Here is a 21,327-nt window from a genome sequence, read left to right on the forward strand (position 1 = left end):
AAGTCAATCTGATCTGAAACCAACAACTTTTTATACTTTTGTTTGTTTGCTTAGCTCGAGTTTTTTTACAACTTTCCATATCATTAGGAAATAAAACTCCCTAACTGTATCTTAAACCACAATTAAAAATGCATTAACCATAGAATAAATGACAATTAAAGCATTAACCATACAGTAAATAGCAATTAATGCATTAACCATACAGTAAATGGCAATTAATGCATTAACCATACAGTAAATGGCAATTAATGCATTAACCATACAATAAATGACAATTAAAGCATTAACCATACAGTAAATGACAATTAATGATTTAACCATAAAATAAATGGCAATAAATGCATTGACCATACAATAAATGGCAATAAATACATAAACCATAGATTAAATGGCAATAAATGCATTAGCCATAACGGTAAATGGCCATACATTCATATTAACAATACATTAATGGCAATAAATGCATTAGCCATTCAGTAAATGGCAATGCATTTAAATCAACAATACAGTAAATGGCAATAAATGCATGAACTATACAGTTGTTAATTACTAAAGTCTATGTACAGGTGCTTACTGCGCTGTGTTCATTCACTACCTCCGCGCATAAGGATGGAACTGTTGGCCAGAGCTCTGTCTCTGGAATGTGGGTGATGGAGCAGGGGCTCCTCCATACGCCACAGCTTGAGGCACTTCTTGAGGAGCGTAAGGTGCTTGCGCAGGTGCGGGGGCTTGTGCTGGAGTCGGCTGAGCGCCATATGCTGCTGTAACTGCTGTAGGGCTGGCCTCAACAGCATAACCTGAAAGTGCAACAAACATCAGAATTGTGTTTTATAATAACTTATATTTAAATAAATTTAAACAGTGTTATGTGCCTATTATTCTCAATATATTAACAGAAGGGATAGATAGCATCTTCCATAACCTTTGAAATCTGACAAATTTACCTAAACCTTCATCCCTCTTTGTCTAATACATCTTGATTATTATATTTAATATATACTTATAATTGATATTTCAAGAAATGTTGATGAAATAAAATGCGTATTTTCATTTTCACTGTAAAAATTTATTTTTCACTGCCGTAAAGCAATTTTTCCGTATTTTCACTGGTGTCTTGCCGGACTTCTTTCTTCTAAATTCAGCTAATACACAAAAATACAAGTGAATTTTCTTTAATCATCAGATTGAAAAAGAGAAAAAGTATATAACAAACAGAAAATTCAAGTTTTTTCTATCAATACAGGATTTTATTTTGTGGTATGAAAACTATCATATTTATATAGTTGAATAAAAAGTTACTGTGGCCACTGGGTTGAAAAAAAATGTAACCACAAACATATTCCCATCCAATTATGTAAGAAACTTTCTTTGGAAAAAGAAAAAATAGGTGGCAAATACACAGATACTTTACCATATGCACTGTAGTAACTAGAGTAATCAACAGTTTTGGGTGCTGCGGGATCTCCAGAACCTGCTGCTACAGGTGACTGTGCCAGTGGACTACCATACCCTGCTGGAGAACAGAAATAAAACATGTATTTTCCCTGCATTTGTTACTATTCTTAAGGCTTACAAACACTAATGAATTGGTAAATAATAACTAGTTTCAGATAAAATCATAATATACTTAAAAGCATTCTCACCTCCTTTCCACAGTTTTCTCTTTTTTTTTTTTTTTTTTTTTTCTTTTTTTTTCTCTTTTCTTTTTTAAATAACTTGAGTTTAAAAGATAACCGCATGGCAGAACTGTTAATCTTATATTTCAGAAGATATCAACAAGTAACAATAATTTGCAATATAAGCAAATATAAAAATAGAATAAATTGAACTAACTTGGGATGGTCTATAGTTAATCATAGACCACAAACAGCTTCTTGGTGTTACTTGTGTGGAAGTTGTTTTTTGTTTTTTTTTATGATAAAAACTTAGAAATTCTTACCTGGAACACCACCTGGCTGCCCAGTTGGGGGTGCTACTGCTGGGGCCGCCACCTGTACTGCTCCCTGTGGATGTGCGAGGGCGGTCTGAGCATAAGGGTCTGAGGCGGCCACTGTAGGGGCTGCCCCAGCAGGGACTGGAGCACCGTAAGGACTAGGATAGGCAGAATAAGATACTGCTGTAGAAGTAGGGGCTGGTGTACCTTGTAATGGAGCCATTGTTGTAGCTATCTGAACCTGTGGTGAACCTACTTTATCAAATGAAGTAAAAAGGTAATATAGAATAAAGAATAAAATATATAAAAGTACTTTTACATAAATACAGCAATTGAAAAAAATGTACCAGATTTTTTTTTTTGTTCATACAAAATTTATTATATCATCATCATCATTATTATTAATATGATGATATAAATTCCATCTTGTACAAAAGAGTATAATACAGTTGACTTTTTACAGATAAATTGGATAAGAACCAACAAATTTATGATAAATTGAATCAACCAATATAGCTGTTATAAAAGGTGTGTAAAGGAATGAGGTAAAACATTTCTATGTATATAAACACCAGTAAAACACCGATTTCTCTTGTAAATACATGTATATCCGATCAATATAATACATCCTGAAGACCATTTTTGCAAAAAAAATTACCTGCAAAATCCTGATATTGTCTGGCATTTTGTGGGAGGGCTACATTTGGCGCTGCATACGTCGTTGTAGTATAACCATAGCTGCTGGGAGCAGGTTGACCCACTGCTGCAACCTGGGGCAGCCCTTGACCGTTGGGCTGGGGTGGTTGCTGACCTGAAGGGGCTGTAGCATACTGATACACTGGAGCGCCTGGAGTGCCAGGTGCACTGGCAAAACTCTGAGACGCTGTCTGCTGTTGGGGTAAGAATTGTGCAGATCCAGGTGCGACTCCTGGTTGCTGTGGTGGTGGTGCACCAGGGGGCCATCCTCCTTGAATAAAATATTTCACCATTAAAATCAATGTGCATGTTTTTTTTATTGTTTTTTATAAAAGCCTAAAAAATGGTCAATTAAACCTTTCAGGACAAAATAAATTGATAAAAATGAATTTATCCTAAAAGAATTAAACTTCTATCATCACAGTTTACTTCAACTGCTTTAAATATATGTCTGTGTTATGAGTGAAGTTAAGATTACATACCTGCACCTTGTGGGGGTGGTTGTTGTGGCCAGCCTGGGGGTGCACCTGCAGGCACCTCACCCTGGTAACCTGGCTGAAACTGTACAGCTCCAGGCTGGAACTGAGGTGGAACACCTACTTGCGGTGGTGGTGGAGGAGACTGCTGTACATGTGGGTTCCAACCTTCGGGCGATGTCCACTGGGGTTCAGGTCCTGGCATGGGACCGGGTCCATGTTGCTGGGGCTGCATGCCCATTTCCAGATGAGGCATGCCCCCAGGGTGGGGCATATGAAGTGGATGGGGTGGTGGCTCTTCATTACCTTGGTTGCCTTGGTTACGTGGTGTAGCCCTTTTACATTCCACCTAATTCAAACAAAAATAAACACTTGCATTTAACAAGTAGATCATATAAAAGACTTCCCTGCATATGAATATTTCTCTATATAACATACAGTATAAACACTAAATTTACCAATTAAATAATATGCTATACATCATGTCTTAAATCAAAGAAGACTAAAAATGATTCTTAATAACTAATAATACACTTAAACACAAGTATATAATATTTTTACTTAAAAATAAGACACTGTAAAACTAAGAGACCTAAAATCTTTACTAAATACATATTTTAAAGTAATAAGCCATCTTAACATAGCTTAGCATTACATGGTTAGTACGAAAATCTTACCAAATTTCTAACGCAAATGTATAAATAAACAATTTATCACAAACACTATGTTTATATATCAATGATAAAGTATACAAAACCTGTTTTATCTGCTGAGCGGAAAGCAACTTAAACATCCATCATGTTTCATATTTTTTACTAACATAAACAAGAACACTTATAATTCTAAAACCGGTTTAAAACTGGTTTAAAACACTGTGTAACAAAGACAAAACATTGGCCCTAAGTTCTTATTGTTAGTCCTTCAAACTCCAATAAAGTCCTGAATGTAATCAAGCAATTCTTTGTCTCCAATTAACAAATTATTCAGGGGCTTTTCCTGCTATTTTGGGGAAAAAAACCCTGGCTTAAATTGGGAAAAACAGGGTTTTTTCTGTGAAATCATAAACAGTTGAAAAACTAGCATCTACTAGCTTTCCTGGAAATTCGGAAAACTTTTTCTGCTTTTGGGAACAATTTTTCTGGTAATTGGGAAAAGGGAGGTTATTTTGGATTAAGAATCAGGCTTTATATCAGTCACTGATTGCAAGGCAAAAATGCTGTTCCTCAAAAAAATGAATAAATGCTTAATATTTTCCTCTAAAAAAAAGAAGCTTTTTCCTTAACAAAAAAATAAGTTAATAATTGCTGTACAAAATTATGGTTGAGCATTTTCATAATTTTTCGTTTATTTTCAGTCCATGTATAACCAATTAAAAATGTCTTCTCTAAATTTTTATGTGAGTTTTACAAATACAGCGAACAATTTCAATCATTTTTAAAAAAATAATTGCAGGGCAGTTTTGAAATATCTGTTTATATTTTTTCAGTAGCATAAAAACAAACCAAAACTTATAAAGAAAACTAATTTAACTTATAAAATTTAACTTATTAAGAAAAAAAATTTAACTTAAAAAAATAATCTTATCTTATGATATCAAATTCTAATATCAAAATCTAAATAATATTTTACCAACAGGGCACATATGATCAATCAACTAAGACCATATGTAAATCACTCATCTTTTAACCTTTACCACACTAAATTTTTTAAATGGACTTGTCCGTAGTTCAATCTGGACAAAACCATTGATTATTTTTTGGGAAAATTTCAGAATATGTACTGATTGAATAGCAAACAGTGCAGACCATGATTAGACAGTATGGATGTGCCAGCTGATCTTCGTGTGCACTGGTTGCATTGGTAAAATCTGTTACCATAAGTAAGCTAAGGGTTAAAAAAACCTTGGCAAACAACACTTACGCTATAGAAAAGTTATATCGATAAATTTTGTACTCTGTAACTATTCCAAAATTACCCGTTACACTATTGAATTACCCGTTACACTATAAATTATCACACAATACATTGTACTATGTAAAATATACAATATTTATAAAGCCTGAAAAGTTATTTTTTAGTGTGAACTGCTAATGTGTATCATTTCTGAAAACTTGCAAAAACGCTATGGTACATTTGTAAATGAATGAACACACTTTCTTTCAAAAAATGAATGAACATACTTTTTTTCAAGTTAATTTAACTTAATACAGTTTTGTTAAATACTAAAGAAATATTTTGGGAATTAAAATTCAAGCAAATTTGTGACAATGTAAGCATGCATTACCGTCATAAATTTAGTGACGTACTGTAAATAAGAACTATGAGAGTTGCCCAATGCAATTTATTGTCGATCTTACCCTCGGATTAAAAAACATCAAATTTTACAAGTCTAAAAGCCGAAAACCCAGAATACAGTCATATTGGTATCATATTGGTATCAGATGTGTTAATGAAGTACAAGTAATGGCAAACACACTCTTTTATCAAACAATTTGAAATAAAAAAAATATGAAAATGCATAAAATCTAAAACAAAATAATAAGACACATCTACCGGTACATACAACTTTTTTAAAAACAAAAATTTTTTTTCGAAGAAATAAAATTCATCTCTAAAAATTAATTCCATTGCTTCAAAAGTCAATAAAAATAAAACAACATGATTTTGGCAATTAATTGACAAGACACCAAAAGAGAAAATGTGGTAAAAACTACTAATTAAGAGCTGTTCTAACTGTGACTTACGTTAACTTTAGATGAGACCATTTGCAAATCTTTTTTTATATATTAACCTTTAACCTGCTGAATTTGTGAAATGGATTTGCCGAGCTTTGGAACAGTCCATTCTAAGTTTAATAGATGTCCGTATCAAAACATAAAATTTGATCTGTTAACCCATTACCTCATATAGACATGCTGCCCTAAAATATTTTGGACTTGTCAACAATGAGGGTCTTAAAATTGGTCTCATGTCAACCTTAAGCAGTGTAAGAAATTAGGATTTGAATCCACTAGACTGGTCGGACTACCAGATGGAAATATTCACTAGCCCAACAGACATTTCACTAGCACGATTCATTTGTTCAAAAAAGTTGTTTATATTGCCTCTGAAAATACAGTAGCCTGCATGGTCGGGCTTGTTACTGTGAAAAGTTGGTAGCCAGAGGAGAAATTTAGTAGTCAGGGGCTATAGGACTACTGCTAATTTCGAACACTGCTTAAGGTAACGTGTAACCAACACTGAAAAGCCTTTGACTCTGTATCAGTCCATTGAGAAGTTGCTGCACTTTGAAATCAGTTTTGATGGAAAAGGTCACAGCAATATAGTGATTTTTGGCAATTTTGAGATGTCCCTTAATTGCCATGGTAATAGGAAATTTAAGATTGAGTATGCAGTTACAAAGGCTATCGTCCAGTCAACATTTTTGCCAAGATTGAACAGTATTGAACAACTTTTTATAGTTTTATAGCAATTTGAACTTGTAACAGGAGGCTTTTCAATGAACACAGTCATTTTTCACAATATGCTCATGCGGTAATGGGTTAACAGTATAGAGCCTGGTCAGACTGCATGGAAGTTCAGGCTGGCCTGGCTCTGTACTGGTGGCAAAGGCTAATCACTTGGTTCCAGCAGATCAAAGGTTAAATACAATATCTAAAGTTACTAAATTAATATATTGAAAAGAAAAACTGAAAAAAAAAATTCTTTTAAGGACATCGTCTAAACAGTACATGTATTTCACAAACTTTTCACTCTTAAATTTTCTATCATGGTACTGTACGTGTAAATGTATGACAAAATGAATTATAAACAAGGTTTTCTTATCTGCTAACTATTCTAAGTGATTTGTAGTGCCAAATGCATGAACAATGTAATTTGTACTTTCACATACTGTATATTACACAATATATGTCACTCTAATAAAATTTACTTAGTACTTACTTATAGCTTTGATTCTTATCTCATTATTTCTTATAAATTTAGGGATTTGTAAAGTTTTTTGGATGAGGCTTAACACTCACATAGCTTAATTTTCTGTATTTCCTAACTTTATACTAAAATATATTAAACGATTAACTAAGCAAAGTTCCATAACCATCATTTATCTTCAATTTTGTTAATCAAATTTACTTGTTTGCTACATTTTTCACATGCATAATAATGATAATGAATTGATTCGTTTATATGGTTTCAATAAACCATATTCTAGCCAACCTATCGTTGAATGAATTCTATTCTTTTGCTACAAAGTATAAAACTAATGGTGAAAAAGATCAGTTGAACTGTAATAAGCAGAAAAACTTCGATTATTTGATAATCAGCGAAAGACCGAACTAATTGTGTTATACTTACGAAAAAATATAACTGATCAAGAGAAGTGGTAAGGAGGTCCAATATAGTCCTTTACTAGATAATGGTGTATCATCGTTTTTTGCAATTTTTATTTATTTTAGATATGACTATACCTGTGAATACAATGATACTACACTCCTGCACTTCAATTTTAAAAGCTGCGTCTTCTCAATACATTTTTTGTAGTTTATTTTGTTGCTTTTTTTGTGATTGTACTGGGTGCAAATAAGACCACTTTTGTCTTCTCTCTCAGAATTTTTAACTAAGAATATAGTACATTGTTTCCACTTACCTTCTATCCAATCCTTACATGTAACGCACAAGAACTGCTCAGCTAAGCAAGGTTTGTGATATTGTTTTGTGTAACTAAATTTTTGTGTTTTTAGAAACTAAAATTTAAGTATCTATTGTTTTTGCCTTGTATAAGAGTACCAATAAAATTATAATCTAATTTGAACTACCAAAAATAACAACTAATCTGTAAAGATCTTTCTAACACATCAAATACATGCTGTTTTGAAAGTACTGTTTTCTTTTTTTCACTGACTCGAGTATATTTTTTCACAAATTTCTAAAAACACGTCAACACGTAAACAACTAACATCTAACTTTTTGTTTAAATACCAAAATACACAGTAACATAATGTTTAGGTGAACAGGTTGGCTGTAAAAATATGTTGGGTAATTCATATATAACCTTTTTGCCATTGAAGTTTACAAAATGTTCTCGGCAAACTTGGTTGACAGCGTCGTCTGATTCAAACGTGAGGAAGCCAAAGCCTAGAGTAAGGTACAAGGTGTAAACTATAGAATAGTTATACAATATCTAACTGTGCCACACACATATCATGCGTAAAATGGTCCCGAAACTTTCCAACATTTTCCCCAACCCCTGTTTCATCATAGCATGGGATGGACATATTACATGGACTTTAAAATCTAAATTTTTAAATTGCTTTATTCACGGGGGAGAAAGTGTTACATGAGGGATGGAGTTCTTCTGATAACTTGTCAGGAGTTCTTCTGATAACTGTCATGGAGTTCATCGGAAAACTTTGTATATACCGAAGAAACACTCGTCAAAAAATGGTAATTTTCATCTTGACACGTTAGCAGAAGAACTCCATCCTCCATGTAAAAGTTCCTCCCCCTTGTTTTTGCATTGGCTTATTTTCAATGTCAGTTTCTGATGCCTCTTTTTTATTTTGTGTCTACTGTAAATCTTCATTATCATGTTCTGTATGCATGGCGTTAACCCTTACCCAAAATTGTCTCGATGGCATCCAAAACTCATACTAAAAGCAGGGCAAACAAAATCTGATTTTGTCTTACTTTTCCATTTTTATCTAAGGCATTTCTTGTCAGTACGATTATTTATTTAATATAGTAAATTTTTGAAAATCTTCACTTCTCTGTACAGGCTGGTGGACAACCTTGGCAAAATGGACAATTGATTCTGCTGCCCCTGCTTGAAGTTATATAAAAATTTCGCAAATTAGGAATGTCCACACACATAATTTATGTAAAAGTTTAGCTCCAGTCCATTTTTTATCAATATCCATAGTAAACCTTTATCATTATCGCAACTCACAAGTATACCAGTAACCTATTTATCAACATCAGTCAAAATTTATAACTTAGCATGTTGGAAAGCTTGTTGGGACCATTTCTCCAACATTAAAGTCAGTCTCCGCGAGTGTTTTTTCCCACCTGCTTCAAAATAAAAGGTCAACATCATTATATAACATTTAGATTAACAAACAACAATAATATAATTGAAAGAAACATTATCAATATTAAGAGAATCTAACAGTGTATTTGTAATTCTTATTCGATTAAATATATAGACAACACGGTCAAATACTTATAAATTTAAGTTATTACGTATAATGAGTGTTCATAACGAGACAAAACGATCAATTCCTGTCCTGCAAAAAAAAACCCATTTTTTAATGGACTCATCCTGCTTACAGTTTCAGCAGAGTCCATTATCAAATTTGGGGATATCCAGATGGAACTTTTAACCCTCCGGCCCCACTATACACTGGTGTCAAAGCTTTGCAGTTAAGGTTCCACTACGGTATCCTACATGTAAGTTAGTACATGTGTATAACATGTACATAAAATTCATATCTTGAGGGTTTTTTCTTAACACTACATTAAAAACTGTACTAGGAATGAAAAATTTTACACTAGTTTCAAGTAAGTTACACTTTTTTTGTTAAAAATATTTCTGTGAAATATGGATAATTATGTCTTTTATTTTTTATATCAAAGTTATGGCAATAGCATAATTCACTATTAACAACTGTTAGCTATTAAGAGTGTTAACTTTTACAAGAGTATAGAACATCTTTATGCTGAAAATCTTACAGATCAAATAATCATTATCACTGAAAATCTTTACCATATATTTACCATATATTAATCGTTATCGCTGAAAACCTTAACCATATTATTTATCAATCATTATAGCTGAAAAACTTTTACCACAAAGTTATCATGATCACTAGAAAACATTTACCATATATTAATAATCATTAATGCTGAAAATGTAATTCATACATGTATATTAATCAATATGAACTTATCACTGAAAATCTTTACCATTTACTTATCATTACTGCTGAAAAAACTTTTACCTTGATTAATCATTATCACTAAAAAAAACTTAACCATGATAATGCTGAAAATGTTATCCATAAATTAATCATTATATTGCTGAAAATATATCATTCATTAATAAATATCACAAAAAAACTTTACCATATATTAATCATTATCACTAAAAACCTTTACCATATATTGATCATTAATGCTGAAAATCTTATAAATAAATTAACCAATATTGCTGTAAATATTAACCATAAATTAATCATTATCACTATAATAACTTGACCATACATTAATCATTAATGATGTAAATCTTATTCATATATTAATCATTATCAACCATTTAATTTTTTCACACACATGATTATCATTTGCCTTTATATTATCTATAACTAAGAATTAGTTGAAAGTAGCATGCATAATTCTATTTCCTGGAATCTAATTAGGTCAAGTAAACTCTAATTGGTTAATTTTCTACCCAATGGAAATTCTTTATATATATATTTTTTCAACACCAGCACAGTATAAAGTACTAAATATAGATAGAAAATCAAAACACAAAATCTATCTAACAATATAGTAAATACATCTATCTATCTATATATCAAAATATATGTAGCCAAGCTTTTAAATATAAGCAAACTTCGTTTTACAAATAGAGTTAGTAGAAATTCAATTTTGCAAAATGAAATCCCACACCTTTTTTTCATATTTATTTTGAATATTTTTAGTTTTAAAGCTTTCAGGTGAAATGTATATACAATTATACAACGGTGATTACATGCACATAGAAGCACTTATTATCTTCACACAAATTTTACTCTTGCGCTTATAATCTTAAATACAGGTATATATTTTTTATATCATGTTTTGTTGTTTATTGTCTAAAGTAACATATTAAGGACAATATGGAAATTCAGCGTACTTCAACAGAAAGAAGCCTGATAAAACTAAAGGCAAGTAATTCGTTAATTTTTTTAATTTTTCCCATGGAGTACTAGCATGGATAACAATTTGTGTGTACCACTTGTTTATAGCCTGGGGGTGGGGGAGGGAGGGGGTGTTTGAAATCACATTGACACTGTTATGGTCATATGGTGACTTTCTAAAATTACTGGTGTGGAAGAAGACATCAGGTGCCCCTCTATTATTTCAGGCATGAGCAGGCACCTGATTAGAACCAATTATACTGTATTGACTCGCCTACAAGACGGATCACTTATCACTTATTTTGCCTAAAAAATGGCACTTTTTGCTAAGACCCTCTTATAAGACGGGTAGAATTTTTTACTTCTTCACCTCAATTTCTTATGAAAAATTGTCCTAAATCATGACAATGATTTGACTGTCCATAATTTTATCACTTTGATATATCTGTAAACACTGGTGGTATGAACAAGTCACTATCTACACTGGAGCTCTCTAAGGGTTATATAATTATGAAATTGTTAGTTCAAAACTATGGTGATTTCATATATACTAAAAGTTTAAAAAAGTGTTTTCCATTATCCCTTACCACAGTAATTTTCTTTAACAGATTTGTCTATCTTTCAATTTGGATGAAATCATTTATCATTCAGTTTTAAGACGGTCTTTAATATATGTATTGTCTGAAAAGTGAACAGTGCAGATCATAATCAGAGCCTGATAATGGCCTGCACTTGACAGTTGACGCATCAAATCTGTTGTTGTCAGTTAGCTTCAGGTTTAAGGATTGTAAGTTTTAATGATTATTATATATATGTGAGTGACCACAACATTGTCTTTTATGTAAAGTAAGTTTTGAATTAGCATAGTAATGTGACTCTATATACTGGTCACTTTGCAGTTCTTGTTTCAGCATTGTACAGGTTAAATACAGGAAACATGCAGCATGGTTAACAAAAACACAAGGTGTACCAATAACTGAATAATCTTTTAAAACACAGACACAGGTTAATATTTACAACTTAATATACATATTGCAAATACTGACTTTTATGGCTTAAACATTTATGTATCTTAAAGTGAACTTTAATGGTGCAAATACATACCAAAATAGTGAAAATAAAATATCTGGCCAAACAACAACAACAAAAAGGCTACCCACAAAACTAACAGCTCTTCCCCCGAGAAACATAAAAATGCCAACAAAATATATTCATATGGTCAAATAGTAAACTACTTAAAAAGTGACAGAGCATTATTCTATTGTATACATACTAAAAGCAACATAACTTAGCACCTCTAATATTGATACTAAAAGTTTAAAGATTAATACATTAAAAAGTTAAGAGATTATAAATAAAGAGACAAAAATATGTTCTCATATCCAAAGAAATATATAGCAGTCTAAAATCATGCAAAGGACTTGGACACTGACTGTCACACCCAATATGCTTATATAATATTTGTACAAAAATCTGAACAATGAAAATTGACTGTCCTAGGACAAAACCCCTGCATCATAGATGCAGAACATCTAATCCAAAACTCTGGTACATGGTAAATGTGGTACAGTGTATGCAATATGGTGAGAGATCTTGGTACGAAATGATAGAAAGTAAGCAGCAAAAAAATGATTGATTGCACGAGTCTAAAAGTCAAGAATGATTGTGAAATTTACAGAGATGTTCAAAAGGTTGTTATAACTATTAATTATGGAACAAGCAAATACTAATTATTATAACGACCAAAGTCTGTATATAAACACCCAACTGTGGCAAAATCGCCCCATCTAGTGCCCTGGCTGCTTAGAAAACTTGAAATTGAAGAAAAAGTGTATGTCGGGGAAAAAGGTTGCTAAAAAGAAACTATCTACATAAAGCCAGTAGACTCATCAGTAAATACTTCATAAAACAAGATTGGAAATTTTATATTTTGGTAGTAAATTTGTACCAGTCAGAGTGAAAATGAGTATAAATGCAATTAAGTGTGGTTTATATGGGCATGTGCACTAGATGGGATGAATACGGTAATAAAACCCAACTACGGTAATATAAAGTAACCACACTGCAAAACATTATATATAAAATACACTGAGTTTTTTACAGAAACATAAAACACATTCTTATAAGTGAATAAAGCATGAGGATTTTCGTAATTCTTCCATATTTCACAGAAATATTTATATCATTATTTTTTTGCTTTATGAAACTTTTTTTTTAATAAGTCAAATTTTGTTTTAAAAATAAGTTAACTTCATCTATACAGACATTGTATGCCCATAGCTACAATATGTATTATAAAATATAAAAAAAATAATAAAATTAAAAAACAAAAACAAAAAAACCCCTAAAAACTGAGCTTTGTATTAAAAAGAAAGGTGTAACAAACTTGAAACTGAGAAAAAAAATAATCTTTTCACAAACTGACTGTAAAGAAAGGTAACTGATTAAAATCTTTGCACTAACAATCTTAACAAATTTAAATCAAATACTATCCATTATATGACATGTATATACCCATCTAAAATTAATTTAGTTGAATTCTATTGATTTATGATAAATAACTTTTAAATTTTGATGACAAAATTTCATACTAATTTACTTCTATATCAATACTATGCAACAATTTTGAAATGTCATTACCTCTGTAAAAACAAACAAACAAAAACATATTGCAGGGTTTTCATTTTCATCTGAGGCAACTGATGTGTGAAGGAAAACAACCGATCTGGCCAAAGGTCAAGGGTATATTTAAATCTACAGGCTGAAAATACAACAGATTTAACTGCTTTTCAACCAATAATATAGATCCCCAATCTGATAGTAATGAAAACCCTGAAATTGTCACATTTGTAAGTTTTTAAACTTTTAAAATAAAGAAACAAAATCTCAAACAGTGAAATACATAAGATACAATAAGGTGGTTATTTTTTTTTATTATTTAATATTATCTTTTTCTTTACACAAGACCTCCAGAGTGACCTTTCCAGCTGTAATTGACAGTATTTTCAAATACCAGAATCTTAGCTTTCTATGCAAAATATTAACAACATATATAAAATGTCTGATGAAACTCATTCCAATGTACAGACGGACAGACAGACAGACAAAGATGGAAAATCAAAGATACAGCCAGTTCTACCAGCTAACTTAAGTTGGACATCTAAATAATGAAATAACAGCAGTCCTTCAAAAGCTAAATTTATAGACTGGACTTGTAACAACTTGAATTTGGAATGGTACACTGGTATTATTTTGAATATCACTATCCTAAAAGCTAAAATGGTGTAGCAAACTGTATACAGTCTGGCGATACTGCACCAATAACTCTTGCATGTAACCTATCTGATTCACTGAAATTATTAGGTCACACCTAGTCAGAATATCTATGTATATTTGTTGCTCGCAATGGCTCTCCCTTCATCCAAAGTCTAACTTGAATAGATCATACGAGTTATGTCACTTCTTTAATAACCCCTTACATTACAGAAATTGTTTTTTTTTTAAATATTTTTCACTGCAGCCATAATAACCAGCCTATGCCACCTGTACAAACATGACTAAAGCTAGGTCACCATGAATATTCCTGCAGTCTGGCCCAACTTTGTACTGGTGACAGAGGCTAGTCATTATGTGTTTGCCTCCATTGGGTAAAGCTTGCCCTTATTGGGTTAACATTCAAGAACCCAGTAACATAATTCTGCCAAGTATAATTCTTTCTTTCAATAATTCCACAAATCTAAATCTGCTGAATATTTTCATTATTTCATGTAAGCTACTTATCCATTTCAACCCAGAGTACGTGTTTTCTCCATATTTTGTTGATAATTTAACCTCTTAACCAAACCCCCACAACACTAAGGTTGATTTAAACAAGTTCTTCTGTCAGTCAGGATGGTTATTCTCAGATTTAAATGATGAAAAGGCGAGATTTTAGCATTTAATCATTCAAGCGCTTTTCCAGTATATACCGGAACACAGTATTCAGTGTGGTGCTATATCACCTTTTTTACTCTCACTCGTTATTTTCATGGTATAATTGTTGTAATCTATATCCTAACAATAAGAACTCATAAAGCTTACCTCTAGATCTCTGCTTCTGTGCATCATACATAACAGTCACATCTAGAACCTGTTGATTAAGATGAAAAAAAAAACCATTAAAACATGAATATTCTGTTGAAAGCTGCATGCCTCCAGATGATCAAAATTTTTTTTTCAAGAAAATCAAACTTGAGAAAATGTACTGAGACTTTAAGAAATGTAAAAAGATTCAAGCAATGTTGTGTGTGATTAATGATTGATTAAGCAGTATTTATCATCATATTTCTACTATGTGACTATGGCAGTAAGGGCTATTTTGACCTTATTTTGGTAACATACATGGAAGTGTCGTTTAAGTATATAAAGTAAATTACTTTCTTTATTCTCTTCACCATATTTTTCTTTCAAAATACATTTTTAAAATGTCCATGAAAATTAGCATAAACTAGCATCAGCAAAATTGGTATAAAAATCTTGTCACATATTTATTTTCATCATTTATCTTGTAACATATTATCGTCATCATTTAAAATAAATACTGAAGTATTATTTTTATGTTAAGTTAGCAAAAATATGAAGTAATGGTAACAACTTTAAATGAGCCAAAGTAAACCCAAGAATAAGGAATTAAATTTTTATTACTGAGATAAACAGAATTTAAATTAGCCTCTTTTCTATTTGGACTATGGTTTGCTGCATAATGCAGCTATTTTTTCCCCCTTTTTTTGTTATATAAATCATTAAAATTGTTAAAAAATGTAGATAGCTTATTCTAATTAATCTGTTTTTTGTCAAATACTAGTAGTATTTTTTTTTCAAATATTAGTATTACACTCTCAGATATATTTCTAACCATAGTTCAATCTCATCCAATATTTCAAACTACATGTATATATAAGCTATATACGAGTTTAAGGAACTCCACTGTGGATTTCTGACATGATGTGACAGGAAATAACGTTTCGAGATTAATGTTACATTTGATGTAGGTCTATAGCAAAAATTTCAGATCATTCGCTCATTCTGTTTTTCCAGAATAAAAATTCCAATTGCGAAAAATATGCCAAAATTGAAAACTGTTGAAACCCTTTTTTACTCAAATCAGCTTATAATAACGCAAGAGTACGATTTTCTATATATTTTTGAGTATATTTCTTAATAATCTTTTGCATATCACTCTGTTTTAAGTGCCCCAGTTGATCTATGTTAGAAATTCAAATTTCATTTTTTAAGCATTTGGACCTCAGTGGAGTTCCTTTAAATGTAACTTTATTATTTAGGCTTTTGGACCTCAGTGAGTTCCTTTAAACATAACTTAATCATTTTAACTTTATGTATCATTTACTTCACCTACCTTGCCATATTGACCGAAGAAGTTTCTAATGGCTTCCTCATCAACACCATTAGGTAATCCACCTAGAAATATCTTCCTATCTCCCTGTGGACCTCCTCCCCCGCCTCTAGGTCCCTACAATATGGTATAATGATTATTACAAGCATTTTAAACTGCACACACCTCTTGCTGAGTAAATAAATTTCCAAAACATCAAATTTAAGAAAACAAAAAAACAGGGCTTCTGTAACAGTTAGTAGAAGTTTGGGAGTTGTTTACTCCTTGATTTTGGTTTGTGACATCCAAAATTTAATGCTTTTCCTTTGTAAACAGAAAAATTAACAATTTATGCTAGATAAAAAGTTTATAATTACAAAGATGGTTTTAATCATACCCTGTTCATTCTATGTTCTCCACCCATCTGTCCACCACCTGCACCTCCTCCACCACCTCGGTTTGTACCTTTTGGGTTACATGCTTTTGGGTCCACCTGAAACATTTGTACACTTTTTGTAATGTAATTTATAATCTGTAGTTAAAAACTTATACAACTAAAGATATAAGCTACAATACATTTGTATCAACTGGAACCAGTCTTAATAATTATGACAAATCTTAGGGGCAAGTAAAAATAGTACTATTTTATTCCAATTTTTTAAATTTTTAAATGTTTTAAATAAAAGCGAATCCTCTGCAGAAGACCTTTAACAACAACAACAACAAGAACAGTATCATTTGATAATTATTTATAATTCAAGTTAAATGCTATCTCTCTACAGCCACAACGCTAAGCAATGACTAAAATATTAGTCTCCAAAAGGGTATTTCTTGGAAGAGGTTGTACTGTCAGTCTGTAACTTTAAAACTTTTAAGTTTTTTATCAAGAACAAAACAGAATACAAATTTTACAAATGTCAGTTACAACTTTTGTAATATTGATGCCAATTCATGTAAATTTGTTGCAACTTCTTTTATATAATATTCTTTGTCAGCCGATTAAAACTATCATGGGCAATTGAAATGTAAAAACCTTTCATACCACATAAAACATGTGAATGTATCCATTACATTGGCTTAAAACTTTCTGAACAACATTAACATAACTTAGTCATAAAGAAAAGATTAAATAAGTCATAAAGAAAATATAATGTGCAGAACACACAAATCTAAGTACATTCATAATTGTTTATCATACACAAATTGTTTCACATAATCACAATAAAAGAATGCTTTAAAGTATCATCCGAGCGGCTCCCTCATCCGAGCCCTTCATTTGATTTCATCATGCATTTTGTTTCATTTTTTATCAACTTTCTTCTTAATAAAAAAAATTCAATGTTTTTTTCTTCACATACCTGTCTTCCGTCTACAATATGTGCTGGTACTGATAACACTGTATCCACACATGATGTGTCTCTGTAGGTCACAAAACCGAACCCTCGTGACTTTCCGGTCTCTGGATTCTTCATAACAACACAGTCAATGACCTCCCCATACTGACTAAAGTATTCTAACAGACTGTCTGTAATCATAGTCAGTAATAAAGACATGTTATACATACATACATACATACATGCATTACATACATACATGCATTACATACATACAAAAGAAATCATGTCAGACTTATACTGGCTATTTCTGTATATAAATGAATATATTGTATATTTATACTCATTATATCTGCATTTTTCTCTTCCATGAAGTTCAAGAATTAGACTATATTATAACATAATAATAAGCATCCAATAGTTTTGTTCATCTTTAGACCTTGTAAAAAGTGATATATATAGACAATTATCTTCGGTCTCAATTTCAAAAGAAATTATCATCTTTATGATCTTCCTTATAATCAGACTGTAAATGATAACTTTAGTGATAACATTCTCAATAAATGCAATATAAGATTGCTAGACTAGAGATATCAATTGCAGATAAAAATAGTGTAATACTTTCAAATTACAAATATATCGTTCTTCATATATATAAAAATCTAAATTAATTAACCGTTCAATGTGTGACATGGATTGATTTAAAACTTTTTCTTTCAGTGTTATAACACAAAATAATTATCATGCAAACCTTTAGAAGTATCCCAGCTAAGGCCCCCAACAAACAGTTTTCTGCAAATAAATAGAGAAAAGTGTTTATTATAAGATAACGAAAAGATAATCTCACAAACAAATCATAATGAACTACTTTGACCTGTTATACACTAAAATAAAATTATAGAGAATGCACCCAATATTTTCAATGCACCACAGCCCGTCTATATCCTGGAAATTAAAAAGACGGAATAGACCCAGGGTCTAAACCAGGATGATATGTAAGGTTTCCCTAGCAAAGAATTTCATGTTCATAATTTTAGTTATAAAATATCAGACATTACTTGCTACATAATAATAATAAATATATGTTGGACTAACGGTGCATAACATAACGGTTGGACTTACTATAGGCATATATTTCGTTAAAAAAAAATTATTCATGCTGAAACTGTCATAGATTGGAATCAATTAGTACTTGTACACTGACTTATGTGTTTTATGAAAATCTTGGGAATGTGCTGAGTTTATGAGTATTTACGATATGATGTTGCTTTGCCAAGAAGTAAATATATCTAAATTTTTAAATTTCTTTAAAGCAACAATCATTTATAAGACTAAACTTCAGTTTGCTTATTAGATACTTTCCATGACCTCAAGATTTAAGATTGATATTTTAATGGTAATAACAAGCTTGAAAAGCTTGTTCCAAAGGACCTGCATGCAAATCCAGCTTTAAAAGCACCTGCTAGAAAGTTATTAATGGCTTTGAAACCTTTCACTGGAAGTACTACAAAATTATGGGTAATTGATTAATGGCAACTTTTCGAATTACAAAATAAGGGTTAAAGTCAAGGAATTCTAATTCAAAACGGATGCGTAGACTGGACTCCCGCGAACTTCTATGGGAAACATAATAGGACAGGAAACTAGAATAAAAGGAAGCAGTGTATAATTTACCAAATGGCACTTTTAAAACAGACATCATATAAAACATGAAATGGTCGCACGTGTGTGGTTGGTGGAGTGAACTATTGGCCTCACAAGTTTTGTAAACTATTTCAATTGGTGTTTTTAAACTGCGACCAAACACTATTTTTTCTTGACGTCTTAAGATGACAAAGATCGATATTCATACTTTTTTACTGTAGCCAACAAGGCAATTAATCTATAATAAAGTTTCCTTTTAAAAGGAAAGGCTTGCACAGTTGTGCCTTCATCCTAACCCTTTAAAATTGTTGTTTTATTTATTATCACAATTTTTTTGAATTACGGTATTTGTATATCATAAAGGGTTTATTTAGTTGTTTTTTGTTGGTTTTTTTTTGTAAAAACGAATATTTTTTGTCAAAACGATATGAAATCTATTCTCTATTGTATAAAACTAATAAAGAAAATAATCAATCGTAAAAATACTAACGTGGAGATCTATCTATCATACTGAAGGAAACAAGTGTGCACATTTCATTTCCACTTTTTTCGCAGAGAAATCATTCGTTTTGGCAGTTGCTAATTTCATTTATTTAGCATCTTTATGGACAAGTAAATGCACTAAAATACTTCGTTACGTGGTACCAATTAATAAGCATGTATCAACTATGTTACACGACCACAGATACGATGCGCTATTTGTAGATCAGCACATGGTAAGGTTAATGATATGCATGGGCTATTTTTAGATTACCTCACTGCGTTCATTAGATCTAAATATAACTCGATCATGCACTAATATTCTGTGCAGGACCACCCTTAAATTTGGAGACGGAATATACTACTACAGTAACCATTCTCTATTGTATAAAACTAATACAGACAAAAACAATTATAAAAGAAACTAACTTTTGCGTCTTGAAAAAGAATTGAAACAGAACAATTTCGTTTATAATTTATTACGGTTTAAACTGATAAATCAAGTAAAAATAGAAATCCTATTTATATTTACCGAAGTAACTAAAATAGCTTAGATTTCCGTAATATAACTTCGTCTGATTCCGCAGTATGACGGAATCGCCCGATTAGTCACGATTGCAATCGGAACTACATCGGCTATTATCATTAAACCGAAGAGTGACGGAAAGGGCCGAAAAGTTGCGATTGGCACGATTGCAGCTGGTTTCCTGTTCAATCATGCACTAACAAATGTAAGCAGGAAACCACCTAACCGGAACAGCTTTTCCAAAACAGATGGCTTGCAGCCGTGCCTGCAAGCCAAAAAGTAAACATACAAAGACAATTGCTGTTTCTTGGTTAAAACCCTCGCTTAAAGTCATAAAATAACATATGCATTTTCGACTTCCATATAATTTTGAAAATGCCGTACGGCTAGCCAATACAGTGAGTCCTTGCTAGTCATACTTGACTCAATTACGGCTAGAATTTTTGGCTAGCCGTACGGCTAGCCATTTCCTTTTTTTTAATCTTTACCCCACCCACACCTCGTGACACTGGAGATATTCTGTGCATATTTCAATGTATCATAGTTAACTGTTGGTCTTATCACATGATTTAACATTTGAAATAAAAGTCAGTATTTGCAAATATATTTTACCCAGCTTCATTTCTTTCAAATCCGTGCATTATTTTAGATTTTCTTTCCTTTCTTTTACTTTTTTGAGACGACTAAAATGTTTACTTCCGGAAGAGCGCCCTCTATCTTTGGAGCATATTAAAATCGCCGGGCTCCGGTATTCGGTAGAAAGTATTTTCCTTCACCCGGGCAATAACTCTTGCGGAGCACATCGACAATCGATTACGGATTGAAAGTAGTTGTATATAATCCCAAAACGATTCACACCTAGACATTCCAGGCCGGGCCTCTGTGTCAATTTTAAAGACGTTTCACCACAATTATTTTATTTGAGATGTTTGACAGAAAAGTAAACACATTTACTTTAATATCTAATGATAA

General features: G+C 31.6%; 1 protein-coding gene across 7 annotated transcripts; it reads right to left on the bottom strand.

The window, feature by feature from the left end:
- Window positions 1-99: 99 nt before the first annotated feature.
- LOC132738239 (DAZ-associated protein 1-like) lies at window positions 100-21,110 on the bottom strand. 7 transcript variants are annotated; one of them, XM_060725700.1, is made up of 12 exons: window positions 20,968-21,110; window positions 18,457-18,497; window positions 17,730-17,896; window positions 16,769-16,864; window positions 16,396-16,509; window positions 15,081-15,129; window positions 8,156-8,238; window positions 3,112-3,454; window positions 2,592-2,900; window positions 1,940-2,185; window positions 1,412-1,513; window positions 100-797 (listed from the first exon to the last, which is right to left on the bottom strand). In XM_060725700.1, the coding sequence occupies exons 1-12, from the start codon at window positions 20,994-20,996 to the stop codon at window positions 592-594; spliced, it is 1,785 nt and encodes a 594-aa protein (XP_060581683.1). In that variant the 5' UTR covers window positions 20,997-21,110; the 3' UTR covers window positions 100-591. The 7 variants fall into 7 exon arrangements, with proteins under 7 accessions (XP_060581683.1, XP_060581684.1, XP_060581682.1 ...); XM_060725701.1 differs by having other exon boundaries at window positions 1,412-1,510; window positions 1,940-2,188; XM_060725699.1 differs by having other exon boundaries at window positions 1,940-2,188.
- Between the last annotated feature and the right edge of the window lie 217 nt (window positions 21,111-21,327).

Source organism: Ruditapes philippinarum, unplaced genomic scaffold, assembly GCF_026571515.1.
Source record: "Ruditapes philippinarum isolate M1 unplaced genomic scaffold, ASM2657151v2 ctg1734_1_1_1_1, whole genome shotgun sequence".
Taxonomy (NCBI): Eukaryota; Metazoa; Mollusca; class Bivalvia; order Venerida; family Veneridae; genus Ruditapes; species Ruditapes philippinarum.

Excerpts from the sequence above, each read along its gene's own strand:
- LOC132738239 (XM_060725699.1), bottom strand. The coding sequence starts at position 20,996 with ATGCACGGATTTGAAAGAAATGAAGCTGG. Across the intron at positions 15,130-16,395 it reads TCTTCGGTCAATATGGCAAG|GTTCTAGATGTGACTGTTAT; the intron begins GTAGGTGAAGTA and ends CTTAATCAACAG. Across the intron at positions 3,455-8,155 it reads TAAACTTCAATGGCAAAAAG|GTGGAATGTAAAAGGGCTAC; the intron begins GTTATATATGAA and ends TGTTTGAATTAG.